We start from the raw sequence: 26,434 nt of genomic DNA, 5'->3' as shown, positions 1-26,434 counted from the left end.
ACCACTGTGCTACCCATGATGTGATTGCACTGGAAAGGGTCCGGAACAGATTCCCCAGGATGTTGCCAGGGCTGGAATTTCTCAGCTGTGAAAAGAGATTGGTTAGGCTGGGATTGTTTTCCTTAGAGCCGAGAAGGCTGAGGGGGGACCTGATTGAGGTGGACAAAATTATGAGGGACATAGATAGGATAGATAGGAAGAAACTTTTTTCCTGAGTGGAGGGGTCAATAACCAGGGGCATAGATTTAAGGTAAGCGGTAGGAGGTTTAGACGGGATTTGAGGAAAAAACTCTTCACCCAGAGGGCGGTGGGAATCTGGAACTCGCTGCCTGAAAGGGTGGTGGAGGCGGGAACCCTCACAACATTTAATGAAACATTTAGATGAGCACTTGGAACGCCATCGCAGACAAGGCTACGGACCAAGAGCTGGAAAATGGGATTAGGATAGGAGCTTGATGGCCAGCTCAGACATGATGGGCCGAATGGGCCTCTTTCTGTGCTGTAAAACTCTATGATTCCCCTGCATGGCATGGGGTCTCTTATATCAACCCGAGAGGCCAGACAGGCCCTCACATCTGGATGGAAAAGATCCAGTTCAAAATTTCACCTCCGACAGTGCAGCACTCCCTCAGTACCGCACTGGAGTATCAGCCTGGAGCCTTTGTGATCAAATCCTTGAGTGGAACTTGAATCTTGCGATTGTGAGCGGAGGGTGCCAGCCTCTGAGTCGCAGCTGCTACATTAATATTTTGAAGCGGGGTTTCCCCTGGATATGGGGCTGGTTTAGCTCACTGGGCTAAATCGCTGGCTTTTAAAGCAGGCCAGGAGCACGGTTCAATTCCCGTACCAGCCTCCCCGAACAGGCGTTGGAATGTGGCGACTAGGGGCTTTTCACAGTAACTTCATTGAAGCCTACTCATGACAAGAAGCCATTTTCATTTCATATGGATGATAAGAGACTCTGGGCCGGATTTTCACTCCTGAGGCGGGAAATTCGAGTTGGGAAATTTCCTGGCTTGGGAAAAAGTGCCCTGAATGCCGTAATTTTTGCTCCGGGGGGAGCGGGGAGGGAGATGTGGGTATGTGCCAGCATTAATTGGCCATCCCTAATTACCCTGGAGGGGGAAGTTAAGAATAAACCACATTGCCGTGGATCTGGAGTCACATGTAGGCCAGACAAGGTAAGGATGGCAGATTTCCTTCCCTAAAGGACACCAGTGAGCCAGATGTTTTTTTTATGACAATCGTTTCATGGTCATCATTCGACTTTTAATTCCAGATTTCCAGAGAATAAGTTGCCCTGATCTGAAACATCCCGGGGGGCAAATGGTGGTGTAATGGTAACTTCACCGGCCTTCTAACCCAGAGGCCCAGGCTAATCATCGAGGAGGGGCACAAATTCAAATCCCACCACTGGTGGAATTCAAATTCAAGTCATAAAGTTTGGGAACTGGTGACTGTGAGACCATCATCATCGATTGTCGGAAAAAACCCATCTGGTTCACCAATGCAGGGAAGGAGGGAAATCCGCTGTCCTTAGCCTGGTCTGGCCTACTTGTGACTCCAGATCCACAGCTCTCTGAACTGAGCCTAGCAAGTCCCTCAGTCCATGGGCCATTAGGGATGGGCAACAAATAACGGTCCGTTTAGTGAAGCCCACATCCCCTGAATTAATAATAATTCAGAACAAGGTCGAGGAAACAGTTTTAATAGCAATTTTCAAAAGGGGTCTGGATTTATTTTTGAGAAGGGCTATGGGGGAAGATTGTGGGGCGAATTGAATCCTTCTTTCAAGGCATGATGGGAAAAATGTCCTCCCCATACCTCACGATTCTCAAACTCCCCCTGAGACCCACTACAGACATCACTACGGACGTCTGATTTAATCCACGTGATATCAAGGAACAAGTGAAGGCGGCAGATACTGCAAAGACTATGGGCCCTGACAATATTGAAGTGCTCCAGAACTGGCCGTGCCCCGTGCCAAGCTTATCCTACACAGCTACAACACCGGCGTCCACTGAACAATGCTGATAATTGCCCGGGTATGTCCTGTCCACACAAAGCAGGGCAAACCCAGTCCAAATGCTGCCTCATCTGTAGACTCTCGATCATCAGTAAAATGTTGTTGACAAGTGGTATCGAGCGGCGTTCCTCACCGACACTGAGTTTGTCTTCTGCCGGGAACACACAGCTCCAAACTTTATTGCAACCTCAGCCCAAACAAGGTGAGAAAAGCTGAACTCAGGAGGCGAGGCGAGAGCCCTTGTCACCAAGTGGAACACCACAAAGCCCAAGTCAACTGAAGTAGATGAACTCAGGAGGCCAGGCGAGAGCCCTTGTCGCCAAGTGGAACACCACAAAGCCCAAGGCAATTGAAGTAGATAAGGATTGGACGGAATTCTCCAGCAACTGAAGTCACACTGAACACAAAGAGGGGATAGTTGCGGTGGTCAAACATCGCTGGAAGGTGGTTTGAGGTTAGGCCCTCAGCTTTCTGTCCAGCCATGGCATACATGGTCAAGGTGTTGGCCAGTTCAAAATTTTATTTAAAATATATTTTCATTCAACATTTTCAGTTTAACAATCAATCCATAACAAACAACCCAGAACCATCCCCCAATGGTGTTCTTTGTTGCTAAATTCAGTCTGGTTGGCGAAGTGTTCACAAAGACCAGAAATAGCTTTTAAATTGAACAAAGCTATAAATTTATTAACACTACTTATTTGGATTTGACACTTACTCCTATATAATAGTTGATATTTAACGTATAATGTACACTCACCTACTACTAATCTCTACACTATTACGTTAACTATGATCTGCTCTCACTCACACTATCTTTTCTTCATTCTGTTCGCTAGCTTTCTCCTCAACCTCTCACCCACAAGACTTAGCATCAATGCCTTATATAGTTGTACATCTAGCTCCGCCAGTGGTTGATTTAGACATTGCATTAACCCTTGCCGTTCTTTACATTTATGATGTCACCCCCCCCAACCCCCCAACAAAGGAAACCCCCTCATGCCCTCCTCCCCCAGCAACTAACGGTGACCAGCTCTTAAAAATCCAGAATAAACGGCTGCCACTTCCGGTAGAACCCCTCGATTGCCCCCCTCACGGTGTACTTGACCTTCTCGTGATATAAAAACTTCATAAGACCCTCCAGCAATACTGAGGCACTGGGCGGAGAAGCTGACCTCCACCCCAGTCCCACCCAACGGATGAGCAAAAAATAATCCCCAGTCATCGTCAGCAATCTACTCAGCTCCCCATCCCAGAAATCCCCCAGCAACTTCCTCTCAAACCAACACCTCTCTCTGAATAACCTTTTATTCAGCACTATTCGCGACTATTCAGATAATGAAGCAACAATCTCCATATGCAGCAAGTCCCGGACAACATTCAGACTCCGGCTGTTAATTGGCAAGTTACATTGCACCACACAAGTGCCAGGCAATGACGCTGCTGCCCCCCACACCCCTGGCATCCCCACCCCCCACTGCAGTCCCAACCCCAGGACAGCCCCACCCCACTACAGCCCCACCCCGAGGACAGCCCCACCCTACTGCAGTCCCACCCCAGGACTGCCCCACCGCCACTGCAGCCCTGCCCCCTCTGCAGCCCCACCCCAGGACAGCCCAACCCCCACTGCAGCCCCACCTCCAGGACAGCCCCACCCCCACTGCAGCCCCACCTCCAGGACAGCCCCACCCCCACTGCAGCCCTGCCTCCAGGACAGCCCCACCCCCAGGACAGCCTCACCCACACTGCAGCCCCGCCCCACCCCGCTGCAGCCCCACCCCCTCTGCAGCCCCATCCCCTGGTCAGCCGCACCCACATTGCAGCCCTTCCTCCTGGACAGCCCCACCCCCACTGCAGCCCCACCCCCAGGACAACCCCATCCCAGGTCAGCCCCACCCCCGGCACACCCGTCCCCAGGACAGCCCCACCCCCACTGTAGCCCCACCCTGAGGACAGCCCCACCCCACTACAGTCCCACCCCCAGGACTGCCCCCCACCACTGCAGCCCTGCCCCACTGCAGCCCCGCCTCCAGGACAGCCCCACCCCCAAAGCAGCCCCACCCCAACTGCAGCCCCGCCTCCCGGGCCAGTCCAGCTGCCAATCACTCCCCGGTTCGTCCGCGCACTGCGCCTGCGCAGAGCCGTTCCGCCGGAGGCGGGGCCGCGCCGGTGACGTCGTCACGCCATGCAGACGTCGCTTTCCGCCGGTCGGAGGTGCGGCTGTGGTTGAGGCGGCGGCGGCAGCGGGAGCGGGAGGGAGGAGGCTGCCTGCGGACACGGCCCACCTCCCGGGAAGCAGCCGGAGCGGCCACTGAGGCGCGTCCCCGCCGCCCGTCTCCGCTTTTCAGCATCCATGCCAGGTAGGCGTGATCGACGGGAGGGGGAACCAATGGGAAGCGCCGGGGGCGGGGCCGAGTCTTTGCCAGCAGGTGAGGTTGAGACACCCCCAGCAGCAGGTGAGGTTGAGACACCCCCAGCAGCAGGTGAGGTTGAGAGGTGTGCTGCAGGAGAGATGATGTGGAGATGCCGGCGTTGGACTGGGGTGAGCACAGTACGAAGTCTTACAACACCAGGTTAAAGTCCAACAGGTTTGTTTCGATGTCACTAACTTTCGGAGCGCTGCTCCTTCCTCAGGTGAATGCAGAGGTCTGTTCCAGAAACACATATATAGACAAATTCAAAGATGCCAAACAATGCTTGGAATGCGAGCATTAGCAGGTGATTAAATCTTTACAGATCCAGAGATGGGGTAACCCCAGGTTAAAGAGGTGTGAATTGCATCAAGCCAGGACAGTTGGTAGGATTTCGCAGGCCAGATGGTGGGGGGGTGAATGTAATGTGACATGAATCTCAGGTCCCGGTTGAGGCCGCACTCATGTGTGCGGAACTTGGCTATAAGTTTCTGCTCGGCGATTCTGCGTTGTCGCGCGTCCTGAAGGCCGCCTTGGAGAACGCTTACCCGGAGATCAGAGGCCGAATGCCCTTGACTGCTGAAGTGTTCTCCGACTGGAAGGGAACACTCCTGCCGGGTGATTGTTGCGCGACGTCCGTTCATTCGTTGTCGCAGCGTCTGCATGGTCTCGCCAATGTACCACGCTTCGGGACATCCTTTCCTGCAGCGTATGAGGTAGACAACGTTGGCCGAGTCGCACGAGTATGTACCGCGTACCTGGTGGGTGGCACCCCAATACGCCAACATCTTCATGCACAAGTTTGAACAGGACCTACTCACCGCACAGGACCTTCAACCGACGTTATACACCAGATACATCGATGACATTTTTTTCCTTTGGACCCACGGCGAAGAATCACTGAAACGACTACACAATGACATTAATAAGTTCCATCCAACCATCAGACTCACCATGGACTACTCTCCAAAATCAGTTGCATTCTTGGACACACTCGTCTCCATCAAGGACGGTCACCTCAGCACGTCGCTTTACCGCAAACCCACGGATAACCTCATGATGCTCCACTTCTCCAGCTTCCACCCTAAACACATTAAAGAAGCTATCCCCTATGGACAAGCGCTCCGTATACACAGGATCTGCTCAGACGAGGAGGAGTGTAACAGACATCTACAGACGTTGAAAGATGCCCTCGTACGAACGGGATATGGCACTCGACTCATCGATCGACAGTTCCAACGCGCCACAGCGAAAAACCGGACCGACCTCCTCAGAAGACAAACATGGGACACAACCGACAGAATACCCTTCGTCGTCCAGTACTTCCCCGGAGCGGAGAAACTACGTCATCTTCTTCACAGCCTTCAACACGTCATTGATGACAATGAACATCTTGCCAAGGTCATCCCCACACCCCCACTACTTGCCTTCAAACAACCGCGCAACCTCAAACGAACCATTGTTTGCAGCAAACTACCCAGTCTTCAGAACAGTGACCACGACACCACACAACCCTGCCATGGCAATCTCTGCAAGACGTGCCAGATCATTGACATGGATACCACTATTACACGTGAGAACACCACCCACCAGGTACGCGGTACATACTCGTGCGACTCGGCCAACGTTGTCTACCTCATACGCTGCAGGAAAGGATGTCCCGAAGCGTGGTACATTGGTGAGACCATGCAGACGCTGACAACGAATGAACGGACATTGCGCAACAATCACCAGGCAGGAATGTTCCCTTCCAGTCGGGGAACACTTCAGCAGTCAAGGGCAGTCAGCCTCTGATCGCCGGGTAAGCGTTCTCCAAGGCGGCCTTCAGCACCCGCGACAACGCAGAATCGCCGAGCAGAAACTTATAGCCAAGTTCCGCACACATGAGTGCGGCCTCAACCGGGACCTGGGATTCATGTCGCATTACATTCATCCCCCACCATCTGGCCTGAAAAATCCTACCAACTGTCCTGGCTTGATACAATTTACACCTCTTTAACCTGGGGTTACCCCATCTCTGGATCTGTAAAGATTTAATCACCTGCTAATGCTCGCATTCCTGGCATTGTTTGGCATCTTTGAATTTGTCTATATCTGTGTTTCTGGAACAGACCTCTGCATCCACCTGAGGAAGGAGCAGCGCTCCGAAAGCTAGTGACATCGAAACAAACCTGTTGGACTTTAACCTGGTGTTGTAAGACTTCGTACTGTGCAGGAGATAGTCAGGGAAGTAAGCACTGAGGCAATAGCAATCATAACATGATTCGGTTTAAAATAATGATTGAGAAAAAACATAAATACAGGTTGGGATAGATTGGGAACAAGATAATTTTGAGTCAATGAAAATATAACTGGGGAAGAGTAACCCCGGAACAGCACAGTGGGTGTACCTACACTACAGGGGCTGCATCGTTTCAAGAGAGCGACTCACCACTGTGATCCCCGGCTTGGGTCGCTGTCTGTGCGGAGTCTGCACGTTCTCCCCGTGTCTGACGGGAGGGGGAACCACTGGGCTAATGGTACGATTCTTCGTAGTGTGGATGAGTAGGGAGATCTCGGTGTCCATGTACATAGATCCCTGAAAGTTGCCACCCAGGTTGAGAGGGTTGTTAAGAAGGCGTACGGTGTGTTAGCTTTTATTGGTAGAGGGATTGAGTTTCGGAGCCATGAGGTCACGTTGCAGCTGTACAAAACTCTGGTGCGGCCACATTTGGAGTATTGCGTGCAATTCTGGTCGCCGCATTATAGGAAGGATGTGGAAGCATTGGAAAGGGTGCAGAGGAGATTTACCAGGATGTTGCCTGGTATGGAGGGAAGATCTTATGAGGGAAGGCTGAGGGACTTGAGGCTGTTTTCATTAGAGAGAAGAAGGTGACTTAATTGAGGCATACAAGATGATCAGAGGATTGGATAGGGTGGACAGTGAGAGCCTTTTTCCTCGGATGGCGATGTCCAGCACGAGGGGACATAGCTTTAAATTGAGGGGAGATAGATATAGGGCAGATGTCAGAGGTAGGTTCTTTACTCAGAGAGTCGTAAGGGCGTGGAATGCCCTGCCTGCAACAGTAGTGGACTCGCCAACACTAAGGGCATTCAAATGGTCATTGGATAGACATATGGACGATAAGGGAATAGTGTAGATGGGCTTTAGAGTGGTTTCACAGGTCGGCGCAACATCGAGGGCCGAAGGGCCTGTACTGCGCTGTAATGTTCTATGTTCTGCGTGGGTTTCCTCTGGGTGCTCCGCTTTCCTCCCACAGTCCAAAGATGTGCAGGTTAGGTGGATTTGCCACGATAAATTGCCCCTTAGTGTCCAAAAAGGTTAAGTGGGGGTTACGGTTACGCGTTTCAGGGATAGGGTAGATACGTGGGCTTGAGTAGGGTGCTCTTTGTAAGGGCTGGTGCAGACTTGATGGGCCGAATGGCCTCCTTCTGCACTGTAAATTCTATAATTCTCTGACCACCAACTTCTCGAGGGCGACTAGTGATGGGGCAATAATTGCTGGCCGAGCCAGCAACGCCCACATCGCGTGACAGAATTAAACAAAACGGTGGGGAGGGGGAAAATCTTGACGAGATTTCCACCACCTCCCCCCACCGAGAGTGGAAACATTTAAAATCAGGATCCGTGGAGTTCAGCAGAAAGGTGCTCTGCTTCAAAAGAAATGAGAACGAACGAGCCGGTAATGAAACGCCATGAATAGAAATACAAATTGGCAGAGGGTTAAACAGATGTGAGGCGGGTGAAGACTGATAACGGCTATATTGTGAATGAAAATAAGGAAATGGGGACATGTTGAACAATTAGTGTGTGTCAGAGATTCTGAAAAGCAAACAAGATATCTCCGGGGGATACATGGGGAAGCTTTCTCATGGTGGATCAAAGGCCTACTGCAAACATTTCACTTTTTGTTTCCTTATTTGAAAAAAAATGTTCATTCTTCAATGTGTATGTGGGCAGCACGGTGGCACAGTGGTTAGCACTGTTGTTTCACAACTCCAGGGACCTGGGTTCAATTCCCAGTTGGGTGACTGTCTGTGCGGAGTCTGCACGTTCTCCCCGTGTGGATTTGAGACCAGGAAGAGATCACAGCTCAAGTGGATAGAGCTGTGAAGAAGGCCTATGGTGTGCTCGCGTTCGTTAACAGAGGGATTGAATTTAAGAGCCGTGAGGTGTTGATGCAGCTGTACAAAACTTTGGTAAGGCCACATTTGGAGTACTGTGTACAGTTCTGGTCACCTCATTTTAGGAAGGATGTGGAAGCTTTGGAAAAGGTGCAAAGAAGATTTACCAGGATGTTACCTGGAATGGAGAGTAGGTCTTACGAGGAAAGGTTGAGGGTGCTAGGCCTTTTCTCATTAGAACGGAGAAGGATGAGGGGCGACTTGATAGGGGTTTATAAGATGATCAGGGGAATAGATAGAGTAGACAGTCAGAGACTTTTTCCCCGGGTGGAACAAACCATTACAAGGGGACATAAATTTAAGGTGAAAGGTGGAAGATATAGGAGGGATATCAGAGGTAGGTTCTTTACCCAGAGAGTAGTGGGGGCATGGAATGCACTGCCTGTGGAAGTAGTTGAGTCGGAAACATTAGGGACCTTCAAGCAGCTATTAGATAGGTACATGGATTACGGTAAAATGATATAGTGTAGATTTATTTGTTCTTAAGGGCAGCACGGTAGCATTGTGGATAGCACAATTGCTTCACAGCTCCAGGGTCCCAGGTTTGATTCCGGCTTGGGTCACTGTCTGTGCGGAGTCTGCACGTCCTCCCCGTGTCTGCGTGGGTTTCCTCTGGGTGCTCCGGTTTCCTCCCACAGTCTAAAGATGTGCAGGGTAGGTGGATTGGCCGTGCTAAATTGCCCTGAGTGTCCAAAATTGCCTTTAGCTTATGGGGATAGGGTGGAGGTGTGGGCTTGGGTAGTGTGCTCTTTCAAAGAGTCGGTGCAGACTCGGTGGGCTGAATGGCCTCCTTCTGCACTGTAAATTCTATGATTCTCTAACCGCAGGTCACCAGCCCCATTTTTCTTTATAAATTTAGAGTACCCTATTCTTTTTTTCCCATTTAGCACGGCCAATCCACCCACCCTGCATATCTTGTTGGGTTGTGGGAGTGAGACCCACGCAGACACGGGGAGAATGTGGTTGGGAAAATTGGAACACACAGAAAATTCAGTGTCCGGCTTACTAAGCAACAACTCAAACTATGACCCATCGCCATATACCTATTCTCGAACGAGCAAACTTATCAGTCACAGTAATCAATTCATTTATTTTAGCATGTGCATAGTCACAAGTGACATTCACGCCACACAAGTGCCAGGCAATGACCATCTCCAACAAGACAGGATCTAAGCATCTCCCCTTGACATTCAATGTCATTACCAGCACTGAATCCCCCCACAATCAACATCCTGGGGTTTACTGTTGTCCAGAAACTGAACTGGACCCAGCCACAGGAGAGTGGGCCAAAATGTGGCAGATGCAGTTTAACGTGGAAAAATGTGAGGTGATGCATTTTGTTCGGAAAAATGGGAAGGCAACTTATTATCTAAATGGGGAGAGAGTTCGGGGAGCTCCGATACAGAGGGATCTGGGTGTCCTTGTGCAGGAGTCACAGAAACGAACCTGCAGGTGCAGCAGATAGTAAAGAAAGCAAATGGAGTGTTGGCATTTATAGCAAAAGGAATTGAGGATAAAGGTAAGGAAGAGTTGTTGCAACTGTACAAGGCATTGGTGAGACAGCACCTGGAGTATTGTGCACAGTTCTGGTCCCCTTATTTGAGAAGAGATGGTGGCATTGGAGGCAGTTCAGAGGAGGTTCACCAGATTGATTCCAGAGATGAGGGGTTTGTCATATGAGGAGATATTCAACCATTTATGCCGATACTCTTGAGAGTTTAGAAGAATGAAGGGAGATCAAATTGAGGTAGACAAGATGCTAAAAGGTTTGGATAAAGTAGACGTGGAGCAGATGCTTCCTCTTGTGGGGCATTCGAAAACGAGAGGTCATAGAATTTACAGTGCAGAAGGAGGCCATTCGCCCCTCCGAATCTGCACAGGCCCTTGGACAGAGCACCCTACTGTTTTTTTAGAAAATATTTTATTGAGGCATTTATAATTTTAACATTTTCACATTTTAAACAACAGACAGATCCCAAAGAGCACCCTACTTAAGCCACACCTCCACCCTATCCCAGTAACCCCAGCTAACCTTTTTTTGGACAGTAAGGGCAATTTAGAATGACCAATCCACCTAGGTTCGATTCCGGCTTGGGTCACTGTCTGTGCGGAGTCTGCACATCCTCCCCGTGTGTGCGTGGGTTTCCTCCGGGTGCTCCGGTTTCCTCCCACAGTCCAAAGATGTGCAGGTTAGGTGGATTGGCCATGATAAATTGCCCTTAGTGTCCAAAATTGCCCTTAGTCTTGGGTGGGGTTACTGGGTTATGGGGATAGGGTGGAAGTGTTGACCTTGGGTAGGGTGCTCTTTCCAAGAGCCGGTGCAGACTCGATGGGCCGAATGGCCTCCTTCTGCACTGTAAATTCTATGGTTAATGCGGAGCTCTCTGCCACAGAGAGAGGTTGAGGGGGCTAAATACAGGCCTGTGCCCACTGGAGTTTAGAAGAGTAAGAGGAGACTTGCTTGAAACAGACAAGATCCTGAGGGGGACGTGACAGGGTGGATGTGGAACGGATGTTTCTGTCATGATATGCAGAAACACACACAATGATATACAGGCAGGCACAGACAAGCAGCTAATGGACACAGAGAACAGGACATGACCAATAAGCAGGCAGGACACTCAGGGGTGGGATCTGACTATAAAAGACACGAGGCACTCACACTCCGCCTCGTTCCATTGATGAACATCTAGAGAGTCAGTCAAGGATGTTGTTACAATCTCACACCTCCACCACGTGGCTAAGAGCTAGTCTGGTTCAGTCAGACAGAGTAACCACACTTAAGTTAGCAGAGAGTCGAACTCACAGAGAACTTTGCTAACTGGGGCTGGTTTAGCACACTGGGCTAAATCGCTGGCTTTTAAAGCAGACCAAGGCAGGCCAGCAGCATTGTTCAATTCCCGTACCAGCCTCCCCGAACAGGTGCCGGAATGTGGCGACTAGGGGCTTTTCACAGTAACTTCATTTGAAGCCTACTTGTGACAAGCAGTTTTCATTCATTTCATTTTCATTTTCATAACTGTGCTATTAGTTCAATAAACCTGATTGAACTAACTTCTAAGTCTGGAGTATCTTTTTGATTTAAGCTGCATCCAGTTGCAGCTAGTGTTGTACCAGTGTACCTAACACGACATGATACCAGGAGACTTCTAATTTAAGGTGGCTTACCTCAGTCCGTTCCGTGACGACCAGCAACTCACAGCTCCAGGGTCCAGGTTCGATTCCGGCTTGGGTCACTGTCTGTGCGGAGTCTGCACATCCTCCCCGTGTGTGCGTGGGTTTCCTCCGGGTGCTCCGGTTTCCTCCCACAGTCCAAAGATGTGCAGGTTAGGTGGATTGGCCGTGATAAATTGCCCTTAGTGTCCAAAATTGCCCTTAGTGTTGGGTGGGGTTACTGGGTTATGGGGATAGGGTGGAGGTGTTGACCTTGGGTAGGGTGCTCTTTCCAAGAGCTGGTGCAGATTCGATGGGCCAAATGGCCTCCTTCTGCACTGTAAATTCTATGAAAACCTTCTATGAAAACTGTATCCCGGCACCATGGAGAAGATTCAGGCTCCTCACCAGCTCAGGACCTCCGGCAATCTCACTGCCAATTGGCGGATATTCAAGCAAAAGTTTCTGCTGTACATCGAAGCCTCAGACCCCGAGGGTACGTCTGATGCAAGAAAGATCGCGCTTCTCCTCTCAACAGCGGGTGATCAAGCCATCAAACTCTTCAACTCGTTTAACTTCACCGAAGGCCAGGACAGGACAAAGTTTCAGACCATCCTGGACAAGTTCGATAGTCACTGTGAAGTGGACACCAATGAAATCTTTGAGCGCTACATATTTAAACAACGTCTTCAAGGTAAAGATGAATCTTTCAATGCCTTCTTAACTAACCTCCGCCTGCTAGCGTTGTCCTGCAACTTTGGTGATATTGCTGACTCCATGATCAGAGACCATGGAGTTCACTCTGATCCTCTGGGAGAGCAGCTCTTAAAAATTAGGCATATGATCCTGCCAGTCGCGATTGAAACACGAGCATGCAAAATATCGGCATTCCCAATACAAATCGGCTGAAAATGAGAAACTTGCCTCCCACGAGGCAGTGAGTGTGCGGGCCATCTCCCGGATGCAGCGCCTCAGCATTGAATACAGCGGCCATCTCGCGCGCTTTTCCCGGAGCCCCACGCATGCGCGATGCGAACGGGATAACGAAGCGGCCGACATCCACACTGCGTAGGTGCAGACGTCTGACGACCGCACTGTGCATGTGCGACGACGTACACCGTGTCACAACGCCGACGCCTTGACGTGCCCGAACTGCGGCGACGCCCACTTAAAGGGATACTGCCCTGCAAGAGGCAGGCGATGTTTAAACTGCGGGAAGCCTGGACACTATGCAGCCTTGTGCAGGTCTGCACCACCCAAGTCAGAGGCCAGCGCTCCCAATTCCAACGACGGCGTGTCCAGAATGTGCGACGACGATTACAGGATTCTGATCCTGGCAGTACAACGGATCCAGAGGACGAGTGCCTGGAGTCCGCCTACCGAGTGGGCATCATTACCACACGTGAACATGCCACACCTAACTCATCTCGCATTCAGTCGATCCTCGCTGTGGATTCGGAGGACGAATGGCGTGCGGTGATGCAGGTCAACCGCTGCTCCATCCAGTTCAAGCTGGACACAGGTGCTTCTGCCAACCTCCTCTCACAGGCAGACTTCAAAGGCATCAAGAAGCCCCCCAAGGTCCTTCCAGCAGCCTGCCAGCTCCTGGACTATAACGGTAATGCCATCACGGCACTGGGGTCCTGCCATCTACTCGTCTCTAACCGGAGCACCCATGCACGGCTAAGGTTTGAAATTGTCAAGCCGGACAGGGCATCCCTACTGGGCGCGCATGCCTGCAAAAAGCTAAGCCTGGTGCACCGGGTTTATTCAATGACATCCTCCAACGTGCATCTTCAAGCTGGCATTGACGACATCCTCGCTCAGTATCCAGGCGTGTTTGACAGGATGGGCACTTTGCCATCTCGTTACAAGACCCTACTGCGACCTAATGCCAAGCCAGTGGTCCGTGCACCACGCCAGGTCCCGGCTCCGCTGAAGGAGCACCTGAAGGAACTGCTCAAGGAGCTGCAGCAGCAGGGGATCATTTCCAGGGTAACCGAACCGACTGACTGGGTCAGCTCGATGGTGGTGGTTAAAAAACCCTCTGGAGACCTGCGCATCTGCGTTGATCCCAAGGATCTCAACCAGAATATAATGCGTGAACAGTACCCCATCCCGAAGCGGGAGGAACTCACCAGTGAGATGGCACATGCACGGCTTTTCACGAAGTTAGATGCGTCACATGGATTCTGGCAAATCCAGCTGGATGAGTCCAGCAGAAGGCTCTGCACCTTCAACACGCCGTTTGGCAGGTACTGCTATATATATATGCCGTTCGGCATCGTCTCGGTATCATGGAGCAGATGATGGACGGCATCGAAGGGGTTCATGTGTACGTGGACGACGTCATGATATGGTCCACAACCCCTGAGGAGCATGTTTCCCGTCTCCAGCAGGTATTCCGCCGTGTCCACGCCAATGGCCTGAAGCTGAACAGGGCCGAATGCTGCTTTGGCATGTTGACACTCAAGTTCCTAGGAGACCAGATCTCTCAGCAGGGCGTGTGCCCCGACACAGACAAGGTCAAGGCAATCGCAGCCATGAATGTCCCGGAAGACAAGAAGGCGGTATTGCGCTTCCTGGGCATGGTCAATTTTCTGGACAAGTTCATCCCAAACATGGCCTCACACACCACGGCCCTACGAAACCTAGTGAAGAATTCCACTGCCTTCGAGTGGAAGGCCGCCCATCAGGCAGAGTGGTTGGAGCTGAAAGCCAAGCTCACCACTGCACCCATATTGGCATTTTTCGACCCAGACAGGGAAACCAAAGTCGCGATTATTGCGAGGCAGGATGGCATCGGTGCGGTCCTGCTGCAACGCGATGACACCTCATCCTGGGCACCGGTTGCCTACGCATCAAGGGCAATGACGCCCACCGAACAAAAGTATGCACAAATAGAGAAGGAATCCCTCGGCCTCCTCACTGGCATTCTCAAGTTTCACGACTATGTCTACGGCCTGCCGACATTCACAGTCGAGAGAGATCACAGGCCCCTGGTCCACATTATCCACAAGTACCTTAATGACATGACACCTCAGTTGCAGCGCATCCTCCTCTAACTCAGAAGGTACAACATTGACCTGGTCTACACGCCTGGCAAGGAGCTTATCATTGCCGATACACTGTCCCGGTCCATCACCATGCCTAGTGAACCACTGAACGTCATCCGGCAAATTGAGTCACAGGCTGTGTCACGGGTGCAGCTGTGTGCTAGCACCCTCCCGGCATCTGCTGAGAAGGTGATTCATATCCGTGAGGAGACAGCCAAAGACCCCCTCTTGCAGCGTGTTATGCAACACCTAGCCAATGGCTGGCAGAAAGGGCATTGCCCTCAATTTTTCAATGTAAAGGACGACCTGACGGTGGTTGATGGTATCCTCCTCAAACTGGACCGGATTGTAATTCCACACAGTCTCCAGAGCTTGGTGCTCCGTCAAATCCATGAGGGCCACCTGGGTGTGGAAAAGTGCAGACGCAGAGCCAGGCAGGCTGTCCACTGGCCCGGGATCAGCCAGGACATCGCGAACATGGTCCTTAACTGTGCGACCTGTCAACGCTTCCAGCCAGCGCAGAGTAAGGAGCCACTTCAGCAGCATGAAATCAAAACCTCTCCGTGGTCCAAGGTTGGCATCGACCTCTTTCATGCAAATGGTCGTGATTACGTGTTAATCATTGATTATTTTTCCAATTACCCTGAAGTTGTGAAGCTCTCAAACCTCACATCTCGGACCGTCATCAAGGCCTGTAAGGAGACGTTCTCCAGGCATGGTATCCCACTCACTGTCATGAGTGACAATGGCCCGTGCTTCAGTAGCCATGAATGGTCTCTGTTTGCCCAGCCGTATCAGTTTAAACACGTCACTTCCAGCCCACACTATCCGCAGTCAAATGGAAAAGTTGAGAAAGGGGTGCACATAGTGAAGCAGCTCATCTGCAAGGCCGTGGATTGTGTGTCTGACATTCACCTTGCGCTGCTTGTGTACAGGGCAGCCCCACTGTCCACTGGCATGTCGCCGGCTCAACTCCTGATGAACAGGGACCTGCGAACGACACTTCCAGCCATACACGTGCCCAACCTGGATCGCCTCCCGGTGCTGCAGAAAGTGCAGCAACTCCGAGACCGGCAAAAAACAGGGCTATGATGCTCATGCCACCGATTTGCCCGTGTTATCCCCGTCAGACACTGTTCGGGTCAAGATCCCTGATGGAGGTTGGTCAGCTCCAGCTGTTGCTGTTCTCCAGGCTGCCTCCCGCTCGCATGTTGTGCGTCTGGCTGATGGTTCTGTTGTGCGACGAAACAGACGGGCCTGCCCGCAATCACATTCTTCGTGTTTCCTTCTGTTGTTTTGCCACCTCCTGATACCTCGACTCACGATACCACCAGTCAGGCTTCAGTCCCGCCCATCAAGGCGCTGTCGTCCCCACCACCACCTCTCCGGCGGTCGACCAGGATCAGACGCAAGCCGCAGAGACTGGACTTATGACCATTTGTTCTGTTTCCTATGTTCTGTGTTCTCACATTAGACAGCTGTTTTCACATGTACACATCCACTGCATGTACATATGTTAATATTGGCCTATTCTTGTAAATACGTTCACATATGTCATCCAAACATTAAAAAAAAGGGAGATGTCATCTTTGGACTGTGGGAGGAAACCGGAGCACCCGGAGGAAACCCACGCACACACGGGGAGGATGTGCAGACTCCGCACAGACAGTGACCCAAGCCGGAATCAAACCTGGGACCCTGGAGCTGTGAAGCAATTGTGCTATCCACAAGGCTACCGTGATAGATAATAGAGATTTGATTGATGTTCAAAATCATGAGGGGGGCTGGACAGAGTAGACGGGGGGAAACTGTTCCTACTCGGGAAAGGATGGGGAACGAGGGGGGGGGGGGCACAGATTTAAAGTGATTCGCAAAAGAAGCAAATGCGATGTGAGAAAAACTATTTCACCCAGCGAGCGGCTGGGGTCTGGAATGGGCGGCCTGGAAGTGTGGTGGAGGCAGCTGCAATCGAGGCTTTCCAGATGGATTAGACGATTATTTGAATGATAACAATGTGCAGGGGGGGGGGGGGGGCAAGGCAGGGGAACGGCACTGAGTCACGATGCTCGTTTGGAGAGTTGGGGCTGAGACGATGGGCCGAATGGCCTCCTTTTGCGCCGGAACAATTCGGCGATTGGCATAATAAGAAATCTTATATTGCACAGGAGAATACTGTCCTGTTCATTCCTATGTTTCATCGAAAATGGGTCAGTTAACCGGTGAAAACTTAAGAGGGTGTGTGTCAAGATCATTGTATCCAGCGTGTGCAATAAGCAGACTTCTTGCTTGGACCCTCGCTGCTGCGCTGTCATTTAAACCGATGTCAGATAGCAAAGGAGCACTCGAGAGCACAGTGGGCCCAGTGCCCAGTTGGTAAAGTGATGGACGATGCTGAACTGGAGAGAATGTCTCCTGTGGATTTGTGACGCTGTAACAGGATTGGACAGGACAGTAACCAGGAGTATATACAATGCTGGACTCTATGTGCAACCGAGACATGCAACAAATGGAACTTGCATTGCTGTAGCGCCTTTCACAACCTAGCTTGATTTCACAAAGTGTTTTGAAGTCAATCAAGTATTTCCGAAGTGTGTTCAGCATTGTGATGTGGGATGCGTCGTAGCCAATTGACACACAGCAAGATCCCACAAAGCAATAAGAAAATCATAATTATGAAGACTTTTCCTGGAGGGATGTACACCTGAGCAGTCACATGCTCTTCAACATTGTGCTGTGGGACCCTTTACATATAATAGCGCCTTGGCTTCACTGGCTCACCCACAAGTCACAGCTACTGAGTGAGGCACTCACTCAGTACTGACCCTCTGACAGTGCAGCACTCCCTCAGTACTGACCCTCTGACAGTGCAGCACTCCCTCAGTACTGACCCTCTGACAGTGCAGCACTCCCTCAGTACTGACCCTCTGACAGTGCAGCACTCCCTCAGTACTGACCCTCTGACAGTGCAGCACTCCCTCAGTCCTGATCCTCTGACAGTGCGGCGGTCCCTCACTACTGACCCTCTGACAGCGCGGCGCTCCCTCACTACTGACCCTCTGACAGTGCAGCACTCCCTCAGTCCTGATCCTCTGACAGTGCGGCGGTCCCTCACTACTGACCCTCTGACATTGCAGCACTCCCTCAGTATTGACCCTCTGACAGCGCGGCGCTCCCTCACGACTGACCCTCTGACAGTGCGGCGCTCCCTAGGTACTGAGGGAAAATAGATAAGTCCCCTGGGCCGGATGGGATTTATCCTAGGATTCTCTGGGAAGCTAGGGAGGAGATTGCTGAGCCTTTGGCTTTGATCTTTAAGTCATCTTTGTCTGCAGGAATAGTGCCAGAAGACTGGAGGATAGCAAATGTTGTCCCCTTGTTCAAGAAGGGGAGTAGAGACAACCCCGGTAACTATAGACCAGTGAGCCTTACTTCTGTTGTGGGCAAAATCTTGGAAAGGTTTATAAGAGAGAGGATGTATAATCATCTGGAAAGGAATAATTTGATTAGAGATAGTCAACACGGTTTTGTGAAGGGTAGGTCGTGCCTCACAAACCTTATTGAGTTCTTTGAGAAGGTGACCAAACAGGTGGGTGAGGGTAAAACAGTTGATGTGGTGTATATGGATTTCAGTAAAGCGTTTGATAAGGTTCCCCATGATAGGCTACTGCAGAAAATACGGAGGCATGGGATTCAGGGTGATTTAGCAGTTTGGATCAGAAATTGGCTAGCTGGAAGAAGACAAAGGGTGGTGGTTGATGGGAAATGTTCAGACTGGAGTCCAGTTACTAGTGGTGTACCACAAGGATCTGTTTAGGGGCCACTGCTGTATGTCATTTTTATAAATGACCTGGAGGAGGGCGTAGAAGGATGGGTGAGTAAATTTGCAGATGACACTAAAGTCGGTGGGGTTGTGGACAGTGCGGATGGATGTTACAAGTTACAGAGGGACATAGATAAGCTGCAGCGCTGGGCTGAGAGGTGGCAAATGGAGTTTAATGCAGAAAATTGTGAGGTGATTCATTTTGGAAGGAGTAACAGGAATACAGAGTACTGGGCTAATGGTAAGATTCTTGGCAGTGTGGATGAGCAGAGAGATCTCGGTGTCCATGTACATAGATCCCTGAAAGTTGCCACCCAGGTTGATAGAGTTGTTAAGAAGGCGTACGGTGTGTTAGCTTTTATTGGTAGAGGGATTGAGTTTCAGAGCCATGAGGACATGGTGCAGCTGTACAAAACTCTGGTGTGGCTGCATTTGGAGTGTTGCGTGCAGTCCTGGTCGCCGCATTATAGGAAGGATGTGGAAGCATTGGAAAGGGTGCAGAGGAGATTTACCAGAATGTTGCCTGGTATGGAGGGAAGATCTTATGAGGAAAGGCTGAGGGACTTGAGGCTGTTTTCGTTAGAGAGAAGAAGGTTAAGAGGTGACTTAATTGAGGCATTCAAGATGATCAGAGAATAAGATAGGGTGGACAGTGAGAGCCTTTTTCCTCGGATGGCGATGTCCAGCACGAGGGGACATAGCTTTAAATTGAGGGGAGATAGATAGAGGACAGATGTCAGAGGTAGGTTCTTTACTCGGAGAATAGTAAGGGCGTGGAATGCCCTGCCTGCAATAGTAGTGGACTCGCCAACACTAAGGGCATGCAAATGGTCATTGGATAGACATATGGACGATAAGGGAATAGTGTAGATGGGCTTTAGAGTGGTTTCACAGGTCGGCGCAACATCGAGGGCCGAAGGGACTGTACTGCGCTGTAATGTTCTATGTTCTATGCCCCTCTAACAGTGCAGCACTCCCTCAGTACTGACCCTCTGGCAGTGCAGCACTCCATCAGTACTGACCCTCTGACAGTGCAGCACTCCCTCAGTACTGACCCTCTGACAGTGCAGCACCCCCTCAGTACTGACCCTCTGACAGTGCAGCACTCCCTCAGTACTGCCCCTCTGACAGTGCAGCACTCCCTCAGTACTAACCCTCTGACAGTGCGGCACTCCCTCAGTACTGACCCTCTGACAGTAGAGCACTCCTTCCGTACTGGCCCACTGACAATACCGTGCTCCCTCACTACTGACCGTTTGACAATGCAGCACTCCCTCAGTACTGACCCTCTGACAGTGCAGCACTCCATCAGTACTGACCCTCTGACAGTGCCGCACTCCCTCAGTACTGACCCTCTGAAGGGACTGTACTGCGCTGTAATGTTCTATGTTCTATGCCCCTCCTAACAGTGCAGCACTCCCTAAGTACTGACCCTCTGGCAGTGCAGCACTCCATCAGTACTGACCCTCTGACAGGGCAGCACTCCCTCAGTACTGACCCTCTGACAGTGCAGCACTCCCTCAGTACTGACCCTCTGACAGTGCAGCACTCCCTCAGTACTGACCCTCTGACAGTGCAGCACTCCCTCAGTACTGACCCTCTGACAGTGCAGCACCCCCACAGAATTGTTTGTCTGACGCTCTCTGACACGACGGTCCCTCAGCATTTGCTCTCCGAAAATTAAGTAGGGGAGGGGAGGGGACCCAAAACGAAATGGGGTTGCCTGTGGGCTCCTGGTGGAAGTTTTCGGGAGCTACGTTCAAAGGTAATGCCTTTTTGAGGGAGCTGGCATCATCTGCTGAGAACCACCTTGCTGCTGTCCCCCATCCCTCACCCTGGGACCCCCCAGCGATCAAACCTGTGCCTTGGATGAGTGCATTACCAGCAGCCGCCGTCTCCCATTGGCACTGTCAGCCAATGCACAGCTGCCAACATCTGGCTGCCGGTTCTCAAGAGGGCAGGATTCCCGTCTTTGGGGAGCCCTTTATCGCGGGGAGGGCCTGTTAAGAGTCTAATTTGCCCTTAGTTGAGTGGGCCTTCCGAAAAGTGGGCAATCCGGGGCTCTCGCTGTCTGTCAAGCGGGCAACATTAAATTCCACCCATTATGTGGGCAGCGTGATAATTACTGCCACTGAAGGACACTGTTTAGTCTTTGAGTCCCTGTGAAGAGGCGAAGGGTTCGATATCATTTAATTTGTTTTGACCCCGTTCCCACAGGTCAAAGGCCGCAGCCTCAACCTCATGTTCCGCCGTCCAATCAGCACCCACAATGGATTTGAGTCTTGCTGACAGAAGGAAAAAGGTAATTTATAAAATCGGAACTTTTGATATTTCTCCTTAAAAATCGATGATATAAGGAAGCTATTAAAAGTCAGGAAGAATCAAGCTGACTGGAAACGCTAACTCTGTTTCCCTCTCCCCAGATGCTGCCAGACCTGCTGGGTTTTTCTCGCATTTTCTGTTTTTGTTCTAGATTTACATTGTCCGCAGTCTTGTGCTTTTATTACAAATCTCACTCTGCACGCATTGCCTGTTTTCGCATTTTTCTGAGGGAATCTGCTTATGTAAATGTCACGTTGTACTGAGCCCTCCTGTTGATGGTAGTCGTGCTCTGTTACCTCCACCCCCTGGGTCCCTGCCTGTACCGCCGGGAGACCCCCAACCCCACTTCCTAAATCATCCTGGGCTATGGATTTCCAGCTGTTACTAATCTGATGGAACAAATATTGCCGAAAAATAAGAACGGCCTGATGTTTAAAACGAGGATTGATCCAATTATCCCTGGGCCGCTAACGATAGAATCCCGAGAGTACAGAGCAGGCCATTTGGCCCATCGAGATTGCACCGACCCTCTGAATGAGCAACCCCCCCCTCCACCCTATCCCCGTTGCTCCAGCTAACCAGCACATCTTTGACCTTAAGGAGCAATTGATCACGGCCAATCCACCTAACCTGCGCAGCTTTGGACCGTGGGAGGAAACCCACGCAGGCACGGGGAGGACGTGCAAACTCCGCACAGTCACCCGAGGCCGGAATCGAAACCGGGTCCCTGGAGCTGTGAGGCAACAGTTCTAACCGCTGTGCCACCTTTGCCTGCTCGGCCTGCTCCTAATTTGTGTTATCGGCGCTTAGGGCAGAAACGGGAAGAATGCGCCGTGAGGCAGCAGTGAATGAAAAAATGAAAATGAAAATCGCTTATTGTCACAAGTAGGCTTCAAATGAAGTTACTGTGAAAAGCCCCTAGTCGCCACATTCCGGCGCCTGTTCGGGGAGGCTGGTACGGGAATTGAACCGTGCTGCTGGTCTGCCTTTGTCTGCTTTCAAAGCCAGCGATTTAGCCCTGTGCTAAACAGCCCCTAAACAGTGCTAACCACTGCGCCACAAGTGCGTCCCTTCAATCAAGAACCTAATAAAAATGGGAGCAATACATTGAGGCTGCCAGCAGATCGGAGGGTTTAAAGGCAGGATAAGGTTAATGAGACAGTTCCTCAGCTCAGAATGTCACTCCCCGCTGTTACCAGACTCCTAAACGACCCTCTTATGGACTGATTTCATTAACACTGCACCCTGTATGCTTCACCCGATGCCAGTGCTTATGTAGTTACATTGTATATGTTGTGTTGCCCTATTATGTATTTTCTTTTATTCCCTTTTCTTCTCATGTACTTAATGATCGGTTGAGCTACTCGCAGAAAAATACTTTTCACTGTACCTCGGTACACGTGACAATAAACAAATCCAATCCAATCAGTTCACAGGGAGTGTGACAGGGGATGGGTGTAGGGTGACAGTCTGTCTGGTTTTGGGGTACAGGGTGACAGTCTGTCTGGTTTTGGGGTACAGGGCGACTGTCTGGTTTTGAGGTACAGGGCGACAGTCTGTCTGGTTTTGGGGGGCAGGGTGACAGTCTGTCTGGTTTTGGGGTACAGGGTGACGGTCTGTCTGGTTTTGGGGTACAGGGCGACAGTCTGTCTGGTTGTGGGGGGCAGGGTGACAGTCTGTCTGGTTTTGGGGTACAGGGTGACAGTCTGTCTGGTTTTGGGGGACAGGGTGACAGTCTGTCTGGTTTTGGGGTACAGGGTGACGGTCTGTCTGGTTTTGGGGTACAGAGTGACGGTCTGTCTGGTTTTAGGGTACAGGGCGACAGTCTGTCTGGTTTTGGGGTACAGGGTGACTGTCTGGTTTTGGGGTACAGGGTGACTGTCTGGTTTTGGGGGGCAGGGTGACTGTCTGGCTTTGGGTGGCAGGGTGACTGTCTGTCTGGTTTTGGGATACAGGGTGACTGTCTGTCTGGTTTTGGGGTACAGGGTGACTGTCTGGTTTTGGGGGGCAGGGTGACTCTGTCTGGTATTGGGGGACAGGGTGACAGTCTGTCTGGTTTTGGGGGGCAGGGTGACTGTCTGGTTTTGGGGGGCAGGGTGACTGTCTGGTTTTGGGGGGCAGGGTGACAGTCTGTCTGGTTTTGGGATACAGGGTGACAGTCTGTCTGGTTCTGGGGTACAGGGCAACAGTCTGTCTGGTTTTGGGGGGCAGGGTGACTGTCTGGTTTTGGGGGGCAGGGTGACTCTGTCTGGTTTTGGGGGGCAGGGTGACAGTCTGTCTGGTTTTGGGGGGGCAGGGTGACTGTGTCTGGCTTTGGGGGGGCAGGGTGACTGCCTGTCTGGTTTTAGGATACAGGATGACAGTCTGTCTGGTTTTGGGGGGCAGGGTGACTGTCTCGTTTTGGGGGGCAGGGTGACAGTCTGTCTGGTTTTGGGGGGCAGGGTGACAGTCTGTCTGGTTTTGGGGGGCAGGGTGACAGTCTGTCTGGTTTTGGGGGGCAGGGTGACTGTCTGGTTTTGGGGGGGCAGGGTGACAGTCTGTCTGGTTTTGGGATACAGGGCGACAGTCTGTCTGGTTTTGGGGGGCAGGGTGACTGTCTGGTTTTGAGGGACAGGGTGACAGTCTGTCTGGTTTTGGGGTACAGGACGACAGTCTGTCTGGTTTTGGGGTACAGGGTGACAGCCTGTCTGGTTTTGGGGGGCAGGGTGACTGTCTGGTTTTGGGGGGCAGGGTGACTGTCTGGTTTTGGGGGGGCAGGGTGACTGTCTGTCTGGTTTTGGGGGACAGGGTGACAGTCTGTCTGGTTTTGGGGTACAGGGTGACAGTCTGTCTGGTTTTGGGGGGGCAGGGTGACTGTCTGGTTTTGGGGGGCAGGGTGACTGTCTGGTTTTGGGATACAGGGTGACTGTCTGGTTTTGGGATACAGGGTGACTGTCTGTCTGGTTTGGGGGGGAAGGGTGACTGTCTGGTTTTGGGGGGTAGGGTGACTGTCTGGTTTTGGGATACAGGGTGACTGTCTGTCTGGTTTTGGGGGGCAGGGTGACTGTCTGTCTGGTATTGGGGTGGCATGTCTGTGTGGGTCTCACCCCCACAACACAAAGATGTGCCTCGTGGGCGAACTGGCCATGTTAAATTGCCCCTTAATTGGAAAAAAATGAATTTATTTGTTGAAATCTTTCCCCTTGGTTTTGGGGTACAGGTACCTGCAGGTTTTGGGGAATGCGGATTGATTTGGGGGTTCAGACTCCTCTGGCTTCAGGACTTGCTGGTTTGGTTTTGGGGGCGGGTCCTTCTCGCTTAGGGGGGGTGACAGTTTGGGTTTTGGTGTGTAGGGTGTCTCACGGCTCTGGGTATTGTCACTGTCTAACACTGCTGGAAATAACCTTGATCTCTTTTGGTTCAGGTATGTGCACAGTTTCGGGATGGCAGGAGGATGATGCCGGATGTCGAGCCACTCGGTGCCCTCTCCCGCTGGTACCTTTACGCCATCCATGGTTACTTCTGCGAGGTGATGTTTACAGCAACCTGGGAGTTTGTGGTCAATTTTAACTGGAAGTTCCCAGGCGTCACCAGCGTTTGGGCCCTTTTCATCTATGGCACTTCCATCATGGTGGTGGAGCGAATGTACCTGTACCTCAAGGACCGATATCCCAGCGTGGTGAGATGCCTCATCTACACCCTCTGGACCTACGTCTGGGAGTTCTCGACTGGGTTTATTCTGCGTCAGTTCAACGCCTGCCCCTGGGACTATTCCCAGTTTGATTATGACTTCATGGGGTTAGTGACACTGGAGTATGCAGTCCCCTGGTTCTGTGCGTCCTTCATCGTGGAAAAGCTGGTGATCAGGAATACCCTGCGTCTGCGATTCGATGAGACTGGAGAGCCACAAACCCCGACCATCGCCCCAGAGACACTGTGGGGCCACTTGATGGGAAATGAAATGAACTGAAAATCGCTTATTGTCACAAGTAGGCTTCAATGAAGTTACTGTGAAAAGCCCCGAGTCGCCACATTCCGGCGCCTGTTCGGGGAGGCTGGTACGGGAATTGAACCGTGCTGCTGGCCTGCCTTGGTCTGCTTTAAAAAGCCAGCTCTTTAGCCCAGTGAGTAAGGTATTCGCTCCCCGCTCCGCCTCAGCTTCAAATCTTCTCGTTTACATTTCCAGAGTTGGAAACAAACAACAACAAAGGGCCTCAAACTCATTAAACCGGTTATTTTTTTGCGCGTTTTACTTTTCAACAATGGAGAAGCCTTTTTACTGCATTCTGACTCCAGCGCAGTGCGAACTGGTTTAAGCGTACTGCCTGTGTTACTGCTAAGCTGCTCACTGAATTGTCCTCACCCACAGTGCACGCACTGTCCGTTAACAAGTATTTTATCCTCACCGACGTTGACTACGGTTGGGGCCTCATCGAGTATTTAGAATAACTTCTTTCACTTCATGGAAACAGCAAGCTCTCGCAATGCACTCACCGCTGCTGCATGTTATGCTATCTAACTTGATGCCAGAGGGTGTGGGAATGACTGCGTGCATTTCTGCAAAGGTCCCACTCTCTGTGCATAGCTCTCTCGGTGCATAATTTCAATACTGTTTTGCTGGTACACCCAAAGAATGGGTCCAAATCAGGTGCACCCCTTCTGTTCGGGACGGTGCAGAGTGAACAGATCGATAGTTGGGGTCAAGGTCTCTCCGTGGAGAACACAGTGTTATCACGAAAGCCACATTGTGCGTGTTCAGGAGCCAGAGGGTTGGGGGAAATGCATGTGCCCGAATGTTATCCAAGGACTGCTCGTAGATCTAGATCCGACTTATCCATTTCTGGTCCATGTCATTACAATAAAAGCCCATCCAGTGGAGAAAATAAGTGACACATTCTGTTTCCAGGATTTACTCAACCCTCTTGGAAAGCACTGGCTTGCCGGGGTGGCGAGGTGCCACACCCACCGTCTCCCGGTGGAGTGCCGGTTTGGGTTCCAGCCACTGAAACTCACAGGGGCACGTGACATTCTGCTTGCTGCAGACTAGGCGCATGCACACAGGCACGCACACGCATACACAATAAAGCTCAGATCACTCAGCTCACACACCCTGACTCCAATCCCAGATATTGGGCAATGCTTGGGGACAGGAGCCGGAGGAGATGTCGCTTGTGCTGAGGGAAGTGTTTCGCTAGCCTCCGATTAGTTTAGCCTCAACGTCAGGGGCACGATTCAAAAATGGGAACAAGGTCCCATAGCGAGGGAGTTTAGCCGCGTGTTTTCCGGTACTCGCAGTGCTGAGAAACACGTGGCTATTCAAAGCGATTCGTGTTGTCTAAGGGAGCGCGCAGGCGAGGCCGCACGTAGTCCCGTTTTGTACAGTGGGGAGGTCGGAGGTCCAAGGCCTGAAAGCGATTCCCAGCCTCCCCTCCAGCCCAAACTCACTACACAAGAGTCCCCAGCCCTCTTTCCCCCCCCCACC

The 26,434-nt window shown here is 51.4% G+C and overlaps 1 protein-coding gene across 1 annotated transcript; it reads left to right on the top strand.

The window, feature by feature from the left end:
* Nucleotides 1–4,220: 4,220 nt before the first annotated feature.
* On the top strand, nucleotides 4,221–25,844 carry LOC140402457 (transmembrane protein 229B-like). The gene is made up of 3 exons (XM_072490258.1): nucleotides 4,221–4,386; nucleotides 20,869–20,953; nucleotides 24,377–25,844. The coding sequence occupies exons 2-3, from the start codon at nucleotides 20,921–20,923 to the stop codon at nucleotides 24,920–24,922; spliced, it is 579 nt and encodes a 192-aa protein (XP_072346359.1). The 5' UTR covers nucleotides 4,221–4,386; nucleotides 20,869–20,920; the 3' UTR covers nucleotides 24,923–25,844.
* Nucleotides 25,845–26,434: the final 590 nt, after the last annotated feature.

The sequence above is a fragment of the Scyliorhinus torazame genome, chromosome 25 (genome assembly GCF_047496885.1).
Source record: "Scyliorhinus torazame isolate Kashiwa2021f chromosome 25, sScyTor2.1, whole genome shotgun sequence".
Taxonomy (NCBI): domain Eukaryota; kingdom Metazoa; phylum Chordata; class Chondrichthyes; order Carcharhiniformes; family Scyliorhinidae; genus Scyliorhinus; species Scyliorhinus torazame.
The sequence above is the reverse complement of the archived record's forward strand: the minus strand, read 5'-3'. Positions and strand labels throughout refer to the sequence as shown.